At 44.9% G+C, this 14975-nt stretch overlaps 1 protein-coding gene across 1 annotated transcript in view; it reads left to right on the top strand.

The window, feature by feature from the left end:
• The window catches only part of ITPRID2 (ITPR interacting domain containing 2), a 207673-nt gene that overhangs the window by 33358 nt on the left and 159340 nt on the right, over nucleotides 1–14975 (top strand). Inside the window, exons 5-7 of the mRNA XM_078681472.1 lie at nucleotides 580–622; nucleotides 715–813; nucleotides 1110–1318. Of these exons, the coding sequence (XP_078537598.1) occupies nucleotides 580–622; nucleotides 715–813; nucleotides 1110–1318 (351 nt within the window). The remainder of the gene's footprint in view (nucleotides 1–579; nucleotides 623–714; nucleotides 814–1109; nucleotides 1319–14975) is intronic.

The raw sequence follows: 14975 nt of genomic DNA on the forward strand, positions 1-14975 counted from the left end.
GCGCATAAGTTTAAAGAGAATGATGGGTTAGTTTGCAAGAAGAAGATGGAAGAATGCCGACTGTACGATCCAGAAGCGGAACCAAGAAGCGGAAACCAGAAGCGAAACCCTGTAGCTTAGGGCTTGCGATACCCTGTGGGCAAATAGGGAAGCAAAGCAGTCTGTAATTTTATATCCGCTTGATGTGTTGCAATGCTTAGAGCATATGCAGAAAAATGATTGGGATCATCGCGGAGTGAGGGAGTGACTAAACTGAAAGCGTTTTCCAGGCTAACCTTTAATCTTCATAGGGTCTAATCGGGCAGCCATCCAAATTTTGGCTTAATTATCATTCTGGGTGTGGGCAAATCAACCATCTTACTGGTGCAAGTGAGTTAATTCTTCGAGAAACTGAACAGGGGTAGTGTGATTTCGTTAGCTACTAAAATCAGTTCTTAAGCTGCAAGGAGCTGTTCATACTGATTGTTTAAAAAGTCATACGCGACCTGCGTACGTGGGCGGGTTGCCTCACATTGGGTTAGAGATTGCTTGCTATTGGTAATGCCATTTATAACGAGCGTTCTTGAACTTTTTTTCCAGCTGATCATCTTAATCACAAAAATAAGCAGTTGGACTCAACATGGTAAGTAGTCTTTGTCTCCATGTTGTCAAAATGATCTGATGATTGGGTTGTACAAGATCTACCATCTATCTCTGTGCATTTATGTTTCATAGCAATGGGATGTCGGCTGAGGACCGGAGACTTCTGTTTTTCCAGAAAGGTCGAAGCATGAATTCCACTGGGTCTGGGAAAAGCAGTGGGACAGTTTCAAGGTAAACACGTCTTTCTGTGATATTTAACAGGTCCCATGAATGTTTTGGCTTAAAACTTCAGGAAACTGAGCCACCTTTTTACTTTAACTTGGCTTATCTTCATGTCTTAATATCTAGACAATACATTTTATTTTTGCTTCTGCTACCTGGAAATATGGAAGTTTTTTTACTGCACTTAAAGCCGCTGAGCTAGCCGAAGATCACATTTAGACTTTATAATTTAAGCATTCAGAGCCCTGTTGATATGTACCTGCTTAGTATTGAAACACCACTGCAATTTAATGGCTTGTGTTTAGCGTTTCAGAGTTATTGGAGCTTTATGAAGAAGACCCTGAAGAGATTCTTTACAATCTTGGATTTGGGAGAGATGAGCCGGATATTGCTGCCAAAATACCTCCAAGATTTTTTAACGCCTTTTCATATGCTAGAGGGATTGATATCAAAGTGTACCTGAATGCGCAAATGCAGCGAATGGAGGTGGAAAATCCAAACTTTGCCTTAACAAGTAAGATTTGTTCTTTTACAAGGTGTTTTTGGGGACTTTTGAGAATTGAACTTTGTTCTTGAAATTATGTTTGTGACTTGGATTACTGACTGTTGGATATACTTCCCCTTCACCCAGGGCCAAAATACTATGCTAGTTATGGCCATTTAGTTGTAAAACCTGAGCAGAAGGAGTTCAATCTATTCACTTGGAGAATATCCCTGAGCAAGCCTGCATGTATGGTGATTTGTTAAAATTAGTCCTGTTGTCATCTGTTCAGTTTCTCCTCAATCACACTCTTTCTAGAGACACTCTCCTCTCTCACCCTAACATTACATTGTTCTAGAATAAAGGTTGCTTCCTCTCTATTTCACTTTCCTTTCATTGCTAAGGCATCTGAATAAGAATTATTTTTACAGCTGGTCACATTGAATTGTTTAACCCACCCAAATGTGGGAAATTCCACTGATGTGTAGATGTCACTCTCTTTTTACCGCTTTTCCTCTTTTCCATGAATCCCACCGCTCCCTAGTCCACCACTTCTCCCACCTCCAGCTAGTTATCATCACTATCTTTCTCCGCATTCAAACAGGACCTCTTTTCCATTGTAATCGCTGTACTCCCTCCTTTGCCATTCCTAACCCCTGCATTCTTTCCCACAGTAGGCCTACTTCTGCCTCTGTTGCACCCTATATTTGAAACCATTACATGTGCAGCACACTGTTGCTTTCACACCATTGCTCTGTAAAAGTAGCACACAAAAATGGTTTGCAGTCTTAATGGTTAAGGGTGCAAAAGCGAATAATGTTAACCATGTTCAATCAAAAGCACGTTGTTTAAGTTATATGTTAATTGTGTCTAATATTTTTTTGTTTTGCATTTTTGGTTAACACCAATTCTGTTCAGAGGCTTTATGAAATGTGTATGTAGGACTCTTTAACTGTTTGTCAAAAAAATAATTTGGTGTATTGGGTGGTCGTACAATAAAATACATCAGTTGTGCAGTTCTGAAAGAAAACTGAGGTATTGGGTGATGTTGGATGGCTCTGTAGGGTGTTTTAAGTAGGTGGTGATGTTTGAGAGCCCATTGGAAGGGGATGGAGAGCCCAGGCAGATCTGTGGCTAGTGACGTTTTTGTGGAGGAGTGGCTTGAGGACAATGATTTGAATCTATAGGTGGTACATACATGGGGCTTTAAGGGTGGTAAGACCATGTTTACTATGTGACCAAAGGGGCAAGATACTCTCCCATTGGTCAGGATGTATTTTTTTAATAACTTTTTATTGAAAATATAAGAGACCGCAGCACTGTTGAAGAAATAAACAATACAGTATACCTCAGCAATACACAGATTGCAAATCATCAAAGATATCACACAAAATAGGTAATTCGCATGGACTCGAGGATAGGTCTTCATGCTCAATTGGTACCAAAAGTGCTTCACAGATGTCACCTCTGTAGGAGTTCCATGCCCCCCAAATTGCTGTCCACTTTCTTGGACAACCCCTTGCAGTGTATACAGTCTTTTCTCGAAACATACACCAGTCCATGTTTTGTTTCCACTTGATCAATGTGGAAGATATGTCCGATCCCCAGTGTTGCGTGATATCCCTTTTAGCCGCTGTAAGACCCAGAGTAACCCCGGTCCTCTCGGATGTCGTGAGGTCAGTAGGCTCCCAAATGTTAAGGCTGCAGCGCTTCGCCTCAGGGTGAATGTGTTTGTTCAGGACAGACCTAAAGGTTTGGTGTACTGCTTGCCAAAACCGCGGAATACGGTCCCGGCCCCAGAGTATGTGCATAAATGTGCCCACCTGCCCACACCACTTACGGCACTCAACCCTGCCCTCCCCTTCCCATGTATACCATTTGTGGTCCGGTAATGTAGGCCCTATGGATGATCTTAAGTTGTACTAGCCGTAGTCGAGAAGATATACCCACCTCCCAGGGAAACCCCATTGCCCCCCACCATTCGTAATAGTCTATTTCAAGGCCGTCCGCCATCCATTGCCCCTGAAGTGTTTCGAGGGGGTCAGGGGTATTGTGGAGGAGCTTTTTATAAGTGAGAGAGATTGCCTTTTCCGGCAAGTAGCCATCCAGGAGTCTATCGTCCAGCGGGGAGGAGTCGGGGAGCGGGCTGCCTTTTTGGTATAGCAGAATATAAGGCATAAAGGATTTGCAGATATCGAAAAAACTTTGAGTCCGCCATTTCAAATAGTTGTTGTAGTGTTGAAAACTGCACCACATCTCCCCTGGACCAAAGATCACCTATTCGTGAAATGCAGATTAGCTCCCATCTATCAAACCCTTGGAGGTCCTCATCTGGCCTAATTGTTCGGAGTCCCACAATGGGGTGGCGAGAGTTAGCCTGCCACTCCAACCCATACCTTTATGAACGTCATGCCAAATCCTTACAGCATGCTTGATAAGGCCAGTGAGTGGGAGTTTTTCCCGGGGGGGAGTAAAGTGCAACGCCAAAGGTTCCGCCTGGAAGTAGCCATCTATCCATTGCATATCCTGGATCATGAGGGCAGTGGTAGGTGGCCTGATTGATGGCTGCCAATTGAGCGGCCCTGTAATATTTCTTTATGTCCGGGAGGCTGATGCCTCCGTCAAACCAGTTGAGGACCAATTTCTTGGGCGCTATGCGGGGTCTCCCGTTCCATATCAGTTCCATTTGAAGACTCTCAATTTCCCTAAAATAACTAGCTGGCACCGGGTTGGGCGCGTTTTGCAGTGTATACAGGAAACCGGGTAGGGACATCATTTTAAATAAGGCTGCCCGTCCCAAGAGTGAAAGAGGGAGCGTTGTCCAATTGTCGACATCTTTCCGCAGCCTCTGTAGAGGTGGGCGCAAATTTCTCTCCATATGCAACTTAGGGTCAGGAGCAACAAAAAATTCCCAGGTAGCGAAATCCACCCTGCGCGATGTGAATGGGGCAGTCATCGAATAAACGAGGGGGAGGCCCTAAAACACAAAGTAGGGATTTGTCCCAGTTGATCGAGAGCCTGGAGTACTGCCCAAATACCACAAAGATGTCAAGGATGCTTCTGAGTGATCTACGGAGGGAAGCTAAAAAAAGGAGTATGTCATCGGCGTATAAAGAGATGCCATCCTCTCAGTCCGCGGACCACCTCGGTCTCGAATGACGGGACCCTGTCGGATTCAGCCTGCCAGGGGCTCCAGGGACAATGCAAATAATAATGGTGACAGGGGACACCCCTGGTGGGTGCCCCGCCTGAGTGCAAAGGCCGACGAGCCTTTGTTATTCACTACTACCTGCGCCAGTGGTGCCGCTTATAACAGTCTTACTCAGGAAATAAAAAGGAGGCAGAAACTCAGCTTTTCAAGCACCGCCAGGAGATATGGCCATTCTACGTTGTTGAATGCCATTGAGGCATCCAATGAAAGTACAATGGCGTCTTCCTGTATCGTGTCAATTCTACCCAACACGCCATGCACTCGCTGCAGGTTACGGGCCGTACTCCGCCAGGGCATAAAACCCGACTGATCAGCATGCACCAGACCATTAATGACCTTAATTAATCTAGTTGAAAGTAACTTGGCGAGGATTTTGGGTTCCGCATTGAGAAGGGAAATGGGTCTATAAGCTGAGCAGAGATTCTTAGGTTTGCCTTTTTTGTGAATGACTACCAGCCTGACGCTGGTCCGGTGGGGGAGTGCCTATGCGTCTACTGTCCTCGTACATTGTCTTCAGATGAGGGGAGAGCAAGTCTGGGCACATTTTGTATAATTCGATGGAGAGCCCATTGGGACCCATGGCTTTCCCTGGTTTAAGACTCCAAATGGCCTGCGCTATCTCTGCGGTCGTAATAGGGCTGTCTGAATACAGCCGGTCAGCTGGGGAGAGCACTGGCAATTTGATATCTCGCAGTAGGTCTCTAGAATCCTCCTCTCCCAGGGGTGACATGGAGTTGTAAATTGTATGAAAGTGTTCGGCAAATGTCTCTGCTATTGCCAATGGGTCCCTAATTACGCTGCCTCCATTTCCTGTCAATTTGGTGACTAGTCTGCTAGCTTTTTCCTTCTTGTCAAGCCATGTGATCAGTTTGCCGGCGTTGTCTCCCCACTCGTATATCCAACCCTCTCTTTGCGCACCCCATTCATTGGCTTTATCCGTCACCAAGTGTTTATACTCTTCCCATTTGAGGTGTAGGAGGAGAAGTATATCTGGAGATATAGGTCTGAAAGCCTCTCCGGGTCCAGAATGTCGGATTCTATTTTCTCCAATTCCCTAAGCTTCTCTTTCTTGGTGCCGGCAATAAGAGAAATGGCGTTGCCCCATACCACGGATTTAAAGGCCTCCCATAGTATCTGAGGGGAGTCAACTGAGCCCTGGTTCTCCTGAAAATTCAACCGGATAGATTTCAAGAGTTCTTTCCTGACCTGTGGGTTTCGTAGATACCATGGGTTTATAGGCGCAAATCCCCCAATCTGTGTTTCACCAAACCCCATTTGTACCCACAGGGGAGAATGGTCTGAGATACCCCGGGCTAGGTGTTTGACCTCCCGGATATACGTCGTCTGCGTGGCGGGGATGAGCACATAGTTGATGCGAGAGAAGCCTCCATGTGTCTGTCAGACCAAGGTAGTCCAGGAAATCAGGCGGCCAATGGTTTGAGGAGTTCAAGTAGACTGAAATTAAATTGAGCATGTGTCCCCCCCCCCCCCCCCCCCCCCGCATCTTCCCGTAACTGCTTCGTATCTCTCCCCTCGTCAGTTCATGTGTGTTGCAGGGTGAAGGGACATGTAGTTTTTAGGAGGATACCCACCCCCGTGAGCTGGTGGTAAAGCCCGCGTGAACTATCATTTTGTAGCCCCATCGATTGAAGGCCCTGCAGGTAAGTCCCTTCAAGTGGTTCTCCTGAAGGAGCACCACATCCGAAGAGTGTTGTTTGAGGTACTGTAGGACCAGTGAACGTTTTAGCCTATCTCCGAGTCATTAACATTCCAGCTAAGTAATTTTTGTTGTGTGAGCATGCATGTGTGGAAAATATCCAGCTTCCTTGTCTGAATTAAAAAATAATCTGTGAAAGAAAAAACCTTCGAAACAGTACCACCCCCTCCCTGCTACCCTGCATTCTGAGCCCCCAGCTGCCCAAATACAACAACGGCAGAGCGCCTGTTACCCAACCTGTAAACCATAAAGAAGGTAACTGGTAGGGAGTAATCGCTCCCGCAACCTGCCCAACCTTCAAATTAGTAGGTCTATATCATGTCCTCAGCTGGTTCACTCGCATGTCCCCCAGTGAGAGTACACCCTGACTGGGTTCAGGGAAACAACACTAGAGTCTGGCATCGCGGCAATCTCCCTACACTTCAATTGGTGAAAGGGTCAAACAAGCCTATTACCAGGTCGGTGCAGCTTCTCCTCGGTCGATTTGAACCGCATCCTTACATGACATTATTGTCTCTCGCCTCCCACCACCCCTCCAGCCTGTCCATCGCCTCCTCAGGGCAGTCAAAGAACCAGGCCTTCCCGTTGGCCTCCACACGCAGGCGCGCCGGAAAAAGCATTGAGTACTTTACTGCCCTGTCCCGGCGCTGCTTTTTAACTCTGAGGAAGGAACGCCTGAGCTTCTGAACATTTTTTGTGAAGTCTGGGGGGGGAAAAGGTGATCGTAGCATTATCATACTTGAGTGGCGGGGCTGCCCTGGCGCTCTGCAAGATGCCATCATGGTTCCTCAAGGTCCGTAGCCGGGCCAGGATCTGTCACAGAGAAGCCCCCGGTTTTGGTCTTCTGCCGGGGACCCTATGGGCTCTCACGACCACAAATAGCTGAGACAGGCCTTTGGGGCAAAGGTGGTTTGTGATGAGGTCTTCAACGAACAGGTCCACTGCCTGCCCATCCGCTTTCTCCGGTACCCCAAGAATTAATGCGTTAATTCTCCTAGAGCGCCCTTCAAAATAGTCTAGCTTGTCCTCTGCTTGTTTCTTAAAGGCTTGGGGACCCCAGAGCTCGTTTTGCAGCTGAGACATCATCCACTAGGCTGGATGAAGTAACCACGAGTTGCTTAACTTTGTCACTTATCATGGCGAGGTCCGCTCTGATGATGGTGACCTCCACTGTTATGGTGTCTGTGCGTTGCTCCATAGATGCTCTCACCCCTGCGATGACGTCCATCACATCCTTCAGAGTGTGCTCAGGAGGGTGATTACCAGTCTCTGGATTTGGCCTGTCTTTGTGCGCTGCTTCAGGGAAGTTAGATTTATGGTACTGGAAGCGGTCCAGTCTATGCTGTGAGAGAACCTTGGAACCCTTCGCATTGGACATCCTGTGAGGCCTCCGGATATACACCCCGCGCCGGACTTCTTTTGCTCCCCACACTGTAGTGCCTGGCCAATGATGACGGTGAACTGTGGTAGGCAGTCTGAGCACGCAGGCTGATAAGTTGGTGCGATCACTCCAGGCAGGGCTCTCCCGCTGGTCACTGCATCATCACTGCATCATCAAAGTGGAGCGCCTCGTGAGTTTACTGGGTAGTGGCAACGCAGGGGGTACATGCGCCTTGAGTATTACCGAGTCCCAGTCGGTGGCAGAAGGTAGATACCTGATGCGGATCGACGTCTAAGCGCCAGACGGTAGAGTCTGCTATGACTGGCGCGTGTCGCTACAGGGTCGGTCTGAGGCGGTAATGGCGGCCGCCCCACCCGGCAAGACTATGGAGAGAAGCTGCCCAGGACTGTCCCAAGATCGAGGGAGGGTAGGCGACTAGTAGAGGTGGAAGAGCGCGCGCGCCCCACTCACTGCTCGTTACTGGCTGGAAATACTCCGGTGGGCGTAGGAGCTGCCGCGCGTGTATCCCGGTCGCTCCCACCGGCGCAGCCCTGGCATCCACTGGAGGTCCCGGCTTGCGGTATCCCACATGCCTCTCGTCTGGCGATCCGCGCCCGCTATGCGGTCAGGTGTATGAGGCAGTCCTGTGTGCTCGCCAGGAATAGGGGTTTCTTTCCAGGATGTGTATATATTTTTTTTTTTGCTGAATTTCCTAGTAAAAGACCTGGAATGTAAACCGTTTCAAGCCTTTCAAGTGCATAAAAAGTGTTGTTCACTGGGCTGAAATACGTCATCCTGTGTCTCAGCTATGGATGAGGGCCTCGCCCTACAGAACTTAGTCTATGAATCTACTCTCTGCTTTGACACAAGTCACAATTGGGCGTAGAGTTGAGAGGTTCTGAAGCTGAGATGAGAAATGAACTAGGGTCATTCTCTGCAAGTGGCTCGTTGGTCTCTCACCAGAACTATCTGTCAGGGAAATACTGATTGATATGCTCTGGCAAAGAAAAATCAGACTGAGTGCACTTGTTGGAACCAATGGATGGCAGCTGAAAATAGAGTACCAAACACGTACTTTAGTATCTTTCACCGCCCATTGTTTTTGTGGCATACAAGAGGAAAATGCTTATCTGAGAGAAATATTCGTACTAGTGAAAGTATAATAAGACCTAGGGGATTATTTGGAGTTTGGCTGTTGTCAAACATCTGTCAGAAATCAGTGGATGTCCTTTCAGCCCTCTTTAGAGTGTATACTCATTTTTACCCTTTGAATAAGGCCAAGGGGATATCCGGCATTTTTTGACAGATGTTTGAATCTGCCAAATACCCTATAACACCGCGTCCCTCATTTTCAAAAAAACAGACCCAACTTTTCTTCTGCCACTTAAGATTTTCAGAAGAGGCTGCCCTTTTCAAGGCATTTGTCAATGGCATGAAAAGCCACTGTTAACATCCCAAAAAAGGTCTCAAATAGGATGGTGCGGATCATTAGAGGAAGGAAGGCTCAATAACATAAGTCTATAATAATTTGTGTTCACTGCAGGCATTTTTATTTTCATTTTATTGATTTTATATACATAGTACACGCTTGTTACAGGGGTTTTCTGCAGCAGGTAAATACAAAGTATAAAAGTCAAAAGTACATTTGCGCGGGTCCCCTTTTGCTGGTTATACTTGCACAGTAGGTCTGAGATAGGAAAGAAGAGAAAAGAGATAGGGATAGGTGGAGGTTAAGGATAGGACCGACATCTAGATACACCCTTCTGGTTTGGAGAAACACCCACGCCAGTTGGAAAGAGACACAACACCAATTACATTCTCAGAGTTGAAAACAATCTACCAACTAGAAGATCTAGACCTATATAGATTTCTAAAGATAAAAGCAGCCCTATCGAAATTGGCAAATACCCATCCCTCAATCTTCCAGTGCGTAGCGAGCCTAAACAAAATGGGACACCAAGTCTCACAAATATAGAAAATACTCCGGCCACAAAAGTCCAAGCTCAACACTAATACAGCCCCCATTAAACGAACAAGAGTGGGACAGGGTGTGGGCCACCACCACCAAAAATAAGATCACCCCAGTCCTTGCTCAAACTAAATTATGGCTGCTCCACCAAACATTCTGGACCCCAGATCGACTACACAAACTAGGAATCAGAGACAGCCCAGCATGTTGGAACTGTAACAAAGACAAGGGAGACCTAGAACACCTTCTCTTCAAATGCCCAACACTCTGGGTTTTCTGGGACAAGGTGTTTGATTTCGTAGACCATGTTTTTAAACGCAAGAATGTAAGAGACTTTGCCTCGCTCACCACTGCATTTATATGCACAGACGTCCCATCAGAAGGGGAGAGAGAGCTAATGGAATGACTCCATCATTAATCTAAATTTGTATGTGTTTTGGACCGAGACTATTCTACTACAGAAAGCTAGAGATATGCTTTTGTTTGAGTTGCATGTGTGGTGAGAGGATACGGGGTGAGTACATCACATTCACGGTCTTTGTCCAGGCCAGGAGTATGTGGTATGGGTGCTCAGAAGCCTGCTCTATTTATTTGGCTTAACGACCCTTTAATGTGCCGCATCTGGGACTACTTGCATTTCGTTTAATAGACTAAGTGCTCAGGCAGTTTATGCTGCACTGATCTTTGGGGCAGCTCCAAAAAAACAAACTGTTTTTGACATAGGTTTACACATAGTTGCTCCCCTGCTGTATTGTTTAAGAGAAACCTAAAACAAGGTAAATGAATCGCACTAAAAAAAAAAAATTTAGGTGAGAAACAATTTCTTATGCATTTCTATACAAGACTTTGCCCACTGGATGCTGGCCCACATCCAGAGCTGAGTCAGGATTTTAGGAGGAGAGCGAAAAGGAGGGCCTCGCAGAGGGGTGTCCAAATAGAAAGGAAGTTTACTCTCCCATGTCTTGAAAGCACATAGACAGGGGCTGTGATATGCATGACCACTTTCAATCCTCCCCAAGACAAATAGATGACAGAACTGCATTACCAGTAGTTGGAGGAGGACTTCCGTGGGCTTCTGTGGCAGATGACCCCAGTGCCACAGATACGTGCAACGGGGTATCCTGTTTGCTACCTTTTCCGAATACCTGGTATTCAAACCTTTGTTGCCTTGCCACTTACTCCAGACCAATACATAGGCCGAGTCTTGCTTTATATTTGCTTGCTCACTCACAAATAATGGCGAAAGCATCAGAATGGTTACACCTTACACCTGGCAGTAAATGTTGACCTGAGATAAACTGAAATAAGGCTCTTATTGTCCCTAGAATGGATTTTTCCCAAGTCTGTAAAGTAAAGGCACTTACAGGGCATTAACACTCACTCGATTTGTCCCTGTTGGGCACGTGAAACTCTGATCACCGCTAGCCTCCCTTGTCTTGCCCTTAAGATGCAAGTTTTTATGTAAAGATAACCTAGAGTTCCTGTTTCCCCCCTGTCCTAAACTGACTGACCTGGACCACAACGGTTTAGATTACTTTATTTTAGGGGCACCAATTGGGGCAAGAGAAAAGGTGTTTTGAAATTTCTCTCTATTTATGACTGAAAAGCTTTCCAGGCTTGGAGACTAGAAATTGGTCCTTGTGAAGTACTGTTCTGTTTGGGACTTAATACCGCCTCAAAACCTCCTTCTGACTACATGAGTATCTTAAGCAACAATCAATCGGCATTTGTATAGCGCAGCACTGTCATCCCTATCGTATCTGGGTGCTGTGGAATCGACATTCGAATAAAGATCAGAAACGTGCAGAAAGAGTAAAAAAGAGCAGAAAGAGGCTAAATAAAGGTCCGCAAAGAGCAGAAAAGGCAGAATAAAGGTCAGAAAAGAGCTGAAAGAGGCACAATAAAGGTCAAACGAGCAGAAAAAGGGCAAATAAAAGTCAGAACGAGCATAAGAATGCAGAATAAAGGTCAGAAGTGAGAAGAAAGGGGCAAAATAATAGGCAGAACTAGCAGAAAGAGGGAAAATAGAGGGCAAGAGCGAACAGAGAAGTGGCAGAAAAACGAGCAGAGGAGGCACAAACCAGCAGAGGGTAGCAGACTACGGGCAAGCTGGCCAGGAGGACCATCACAGGGGAGCTGGCACGAGACCTATGGTGGTGGCATGAGTGTTTAGCGCACACTTTTGGGAGCAGGAGATTTGCAAAGAAGCTAGAGATTGGAGTCTTGAATAAGCCGTGTTCTGTTTATGATGGGGTAAGGATACCTGTGTATGTGTTACTTATAGGGAACTTCTTTTTAAGCCAGTGCTAGCTAATAATAGTCTAGTCCACCGATCGGAAAAGGTTCTCGGATTATGAAATATTTCTAAAATCTGCAAATATTTTTACCACATTTTCATCTATGCTTCTTGCCTGTGGCTAAAACAAAGGACCGCCACCACTGTTTACTGACCCTTACATTGGCACAAGGGTGTTCAGCTTAGTCCCAGGAAAACTTGATCAATGTCGGAAGTACTGGTAGTGAAAATTAGTTAGATACTTTCCCTCAATGCAGAATGTTCTAATCTGCATATTCTCAAAATCTGGCTTGGAGATGGCCCTTCAGGACATCCCTGCTTCAGCAACTCCAGAGCCACGTATCATACAATGTTTATACACAATAGAACAGCATGAGCTACTACAGACCCACTTCTACTTAACTGTCATAAAATCTTTGTTAAGAATGTGCCATTGACTTGTGAAAACTTAGCCCTGTTGGAGCAATATGTTTCAGTGAGGCAGTATATCTTCTGAAAGCACATTTTGGGAACTGCATTCGAGCTTGCGTGGAAGATAAAAATGAATTTATGAGAAAATGGCTATTTATAATAACAGGAAACCCCACAGGAAACTGTGCCACAATGACAATCCTGAATGCCAAAAAACAAACGGAGCTCAAAAAAAGAACAATATACAATAGTTAAGCAGTACTCTTTTTTGTAGAGTTGCTGTACTGTAAATAAACCCAGAGTAAACTTTAACGCCTTTTCCCAGCAAAGTAATTTGTTTATACTCCTAACCTGATTTACATACTTGACTGACCCAATTCTGCTGCTTGGTAGTGTGCATTGCTTTAGTCTTTGACAGTTTACTGGTGTTGTAAAGTGATCTATTTACAACAAGGGGTGGTGATGGACAGAGTCTCTGAATTAAGCAGAATACTCTCACCCAGTCAAGAGATCAGGGCTAGATCCAACACCGTTTTTTAGCTCATTGCACCATCCCAGTTTCAGAACCTGGCAGTATGCAAATTAGTCTGTCCCTGGCCCAGTGCATCATGGGAACAGGGCAGACCAGACTACAAAAGCCAATTCTTACACTGGGAAGGAAACAAGCTTCCGGGGACCGGTTTCTGGCATTTCAGCCGTCTTCGGCCCGGCTTGCTTGAATCCTGATGGTGCATATATGCATTGCAGATTACTTTTGTATAGTTCGTGTTTCCTGTTCTTTTCAAAAGGGTCCATTTTATAAACTTTGATTGTAGGTTATGGTCCCTATTTCATAGCACTTCTAGTTTTTCCATAATAAGGGTTGCTGATACCTTGATGATGTCTTTACTACGTGCCATATGATGGTTTCTTCACGTGGAAGTAGGCCATTACAAATGTCATATTGGTACCAGTGTTCAGCTGGGCCCTATTACCCAGTGTGTTGAATCCTGCACTACTAAAAACCGGGTTAAAGCTGACCAAGCTCTCTTCAGAAGTGTTGCATGGTTCCCTCTAAAAAGTAGAGCCTTCTTCCAAAGCTACCTTGTACCCTCAAACTAGAAAACACCCATCCCCCCTCCAAGGTAGATGAGTTGGGGTAAATCACACTTATCGTAAAGATTGCCATAAACCTGCATTGAACTAATTAAACATTGGAGAGCCAAAACCTACGGCTGTGTATTGTTTTTCAAAGCCAACTACACCCTCAAATAATAATTAAAGAAAAAAGAGTATGCAAAGCGTGCTGAGGAATTCATTCGTCCCAGAATGTTGAATTGTGGCTTCTTGTTGGTTTAACAGTCCATTAATGCATTTGCAATAAATGCCTTCATTGTTTGCATTTGGCTGTGTTGCTGGAGAATGTAGGCATGAAATGAAAGTTGAAGGCGTTTCAGTTTGTAACATAAGAAATGTTGGCCCTTACCCTACGTTCACGGCATACCACATCTGTGGATCTGAAAGATGGCCAGCAACAGGTAAAGGAAAATCTAGATTGGTGACAGCCAGGCTTTGACCTCTGTTAGAAAGCATTTTTTTGCTGTGTCAGATGAACGACACTGAGAAGTTGAGGTGTGGCATAGGCCCATAGGTTTCAAGCACACAAGGCCAGCGATTTTTAATCTTCCAGTCCCATGACCGGGTGTGATAACCTCTGTCAGCAGGATTTGGGGTCAAAGCATGATTGTTCAAAGTGAATAGCATTCCTTTCTCATTATGGACATAACTGAGACCATCTCAATGACTCATAAATGTGATTTAGTAACATAGGAATACTTTATTCAGAAAGGACACAGTGACAGTGAATAATATGGATGGTAAGAATCTGAAGTATTGAGTTGAAGCTCCTGAATTGCAGCACGTAAAGGTATCAAGAGGCCTATTGGTAGACACCATGCATTGGACCTTGCTGTCTATTGGAATTTTGAACATTGTGTGTGGACCAAACCTGAATACATTTGTTGACCAGATTTCAACAACAGTGGACTTGTTGGCCTGAACATTCCTTGGACAAAAAAAGCTCCTTATAAGACTTCCTTAAGTTCACCAGCCATTCCTCAGATGGCTTTTAAAAGACTTGAGTTGGAGCAATGTAGGCAAAAAGAATACATTAGAATCCCTTGTGGTGCTTCTGGTGCAGCATAGGCGATTTCAGAGATTTCTCGTATAAAGTCATGGATAAATCTTTTGGAAAACAAACATTTCAAGAATATAGCTGTATGATTAGCAGAAGCTGAAAAATGAAGTCAATTGTTATTGGAGGTCTACTCCAACATTGGAACGGAAAAAGCCTGTTGGATGGAGTATCATAGAAAGGGCGCATGCAAAAATATTTTTTTAATATGTACAAGGTATCTTTTGAAGATGTAAATAAGGATGCATATGTGCAAAGAGTGCTTAAGTGATCCAAACAGATGTAAAATTGCATAATCCAAATTGAAGGCCGTTTTAGATGCACAATTAAATATTCTTTTGGGAAAGGAGAAAAAAATTGAAAAAAGATTGGCAAATGGTGCATTTTAAAGCAAATTAATACAGTGAGAAAGCAAGTTTTATAATCCAGTGGGGAAGTACAATCTTTAAATATTAAACAAATTAAAAGTGCCACATATAGTAATGCATTAATATCACCAACCGCTACTGTAATATGTAAATTATACAGCGTG

Source organism: Lissotriton helveticus, chromosome 3_1 (genome assembly GCF_964261635.1).
Source record: "Lissotriton helveticus chromosome 3_1, aLisHel1.1, whole genome shotgun sequence".
NCBI lineage: Eukaryota > Metazoa > Chordata > Amphibia > Caudata > Salamandridae > Lissotriton > Lissotriton helveticus.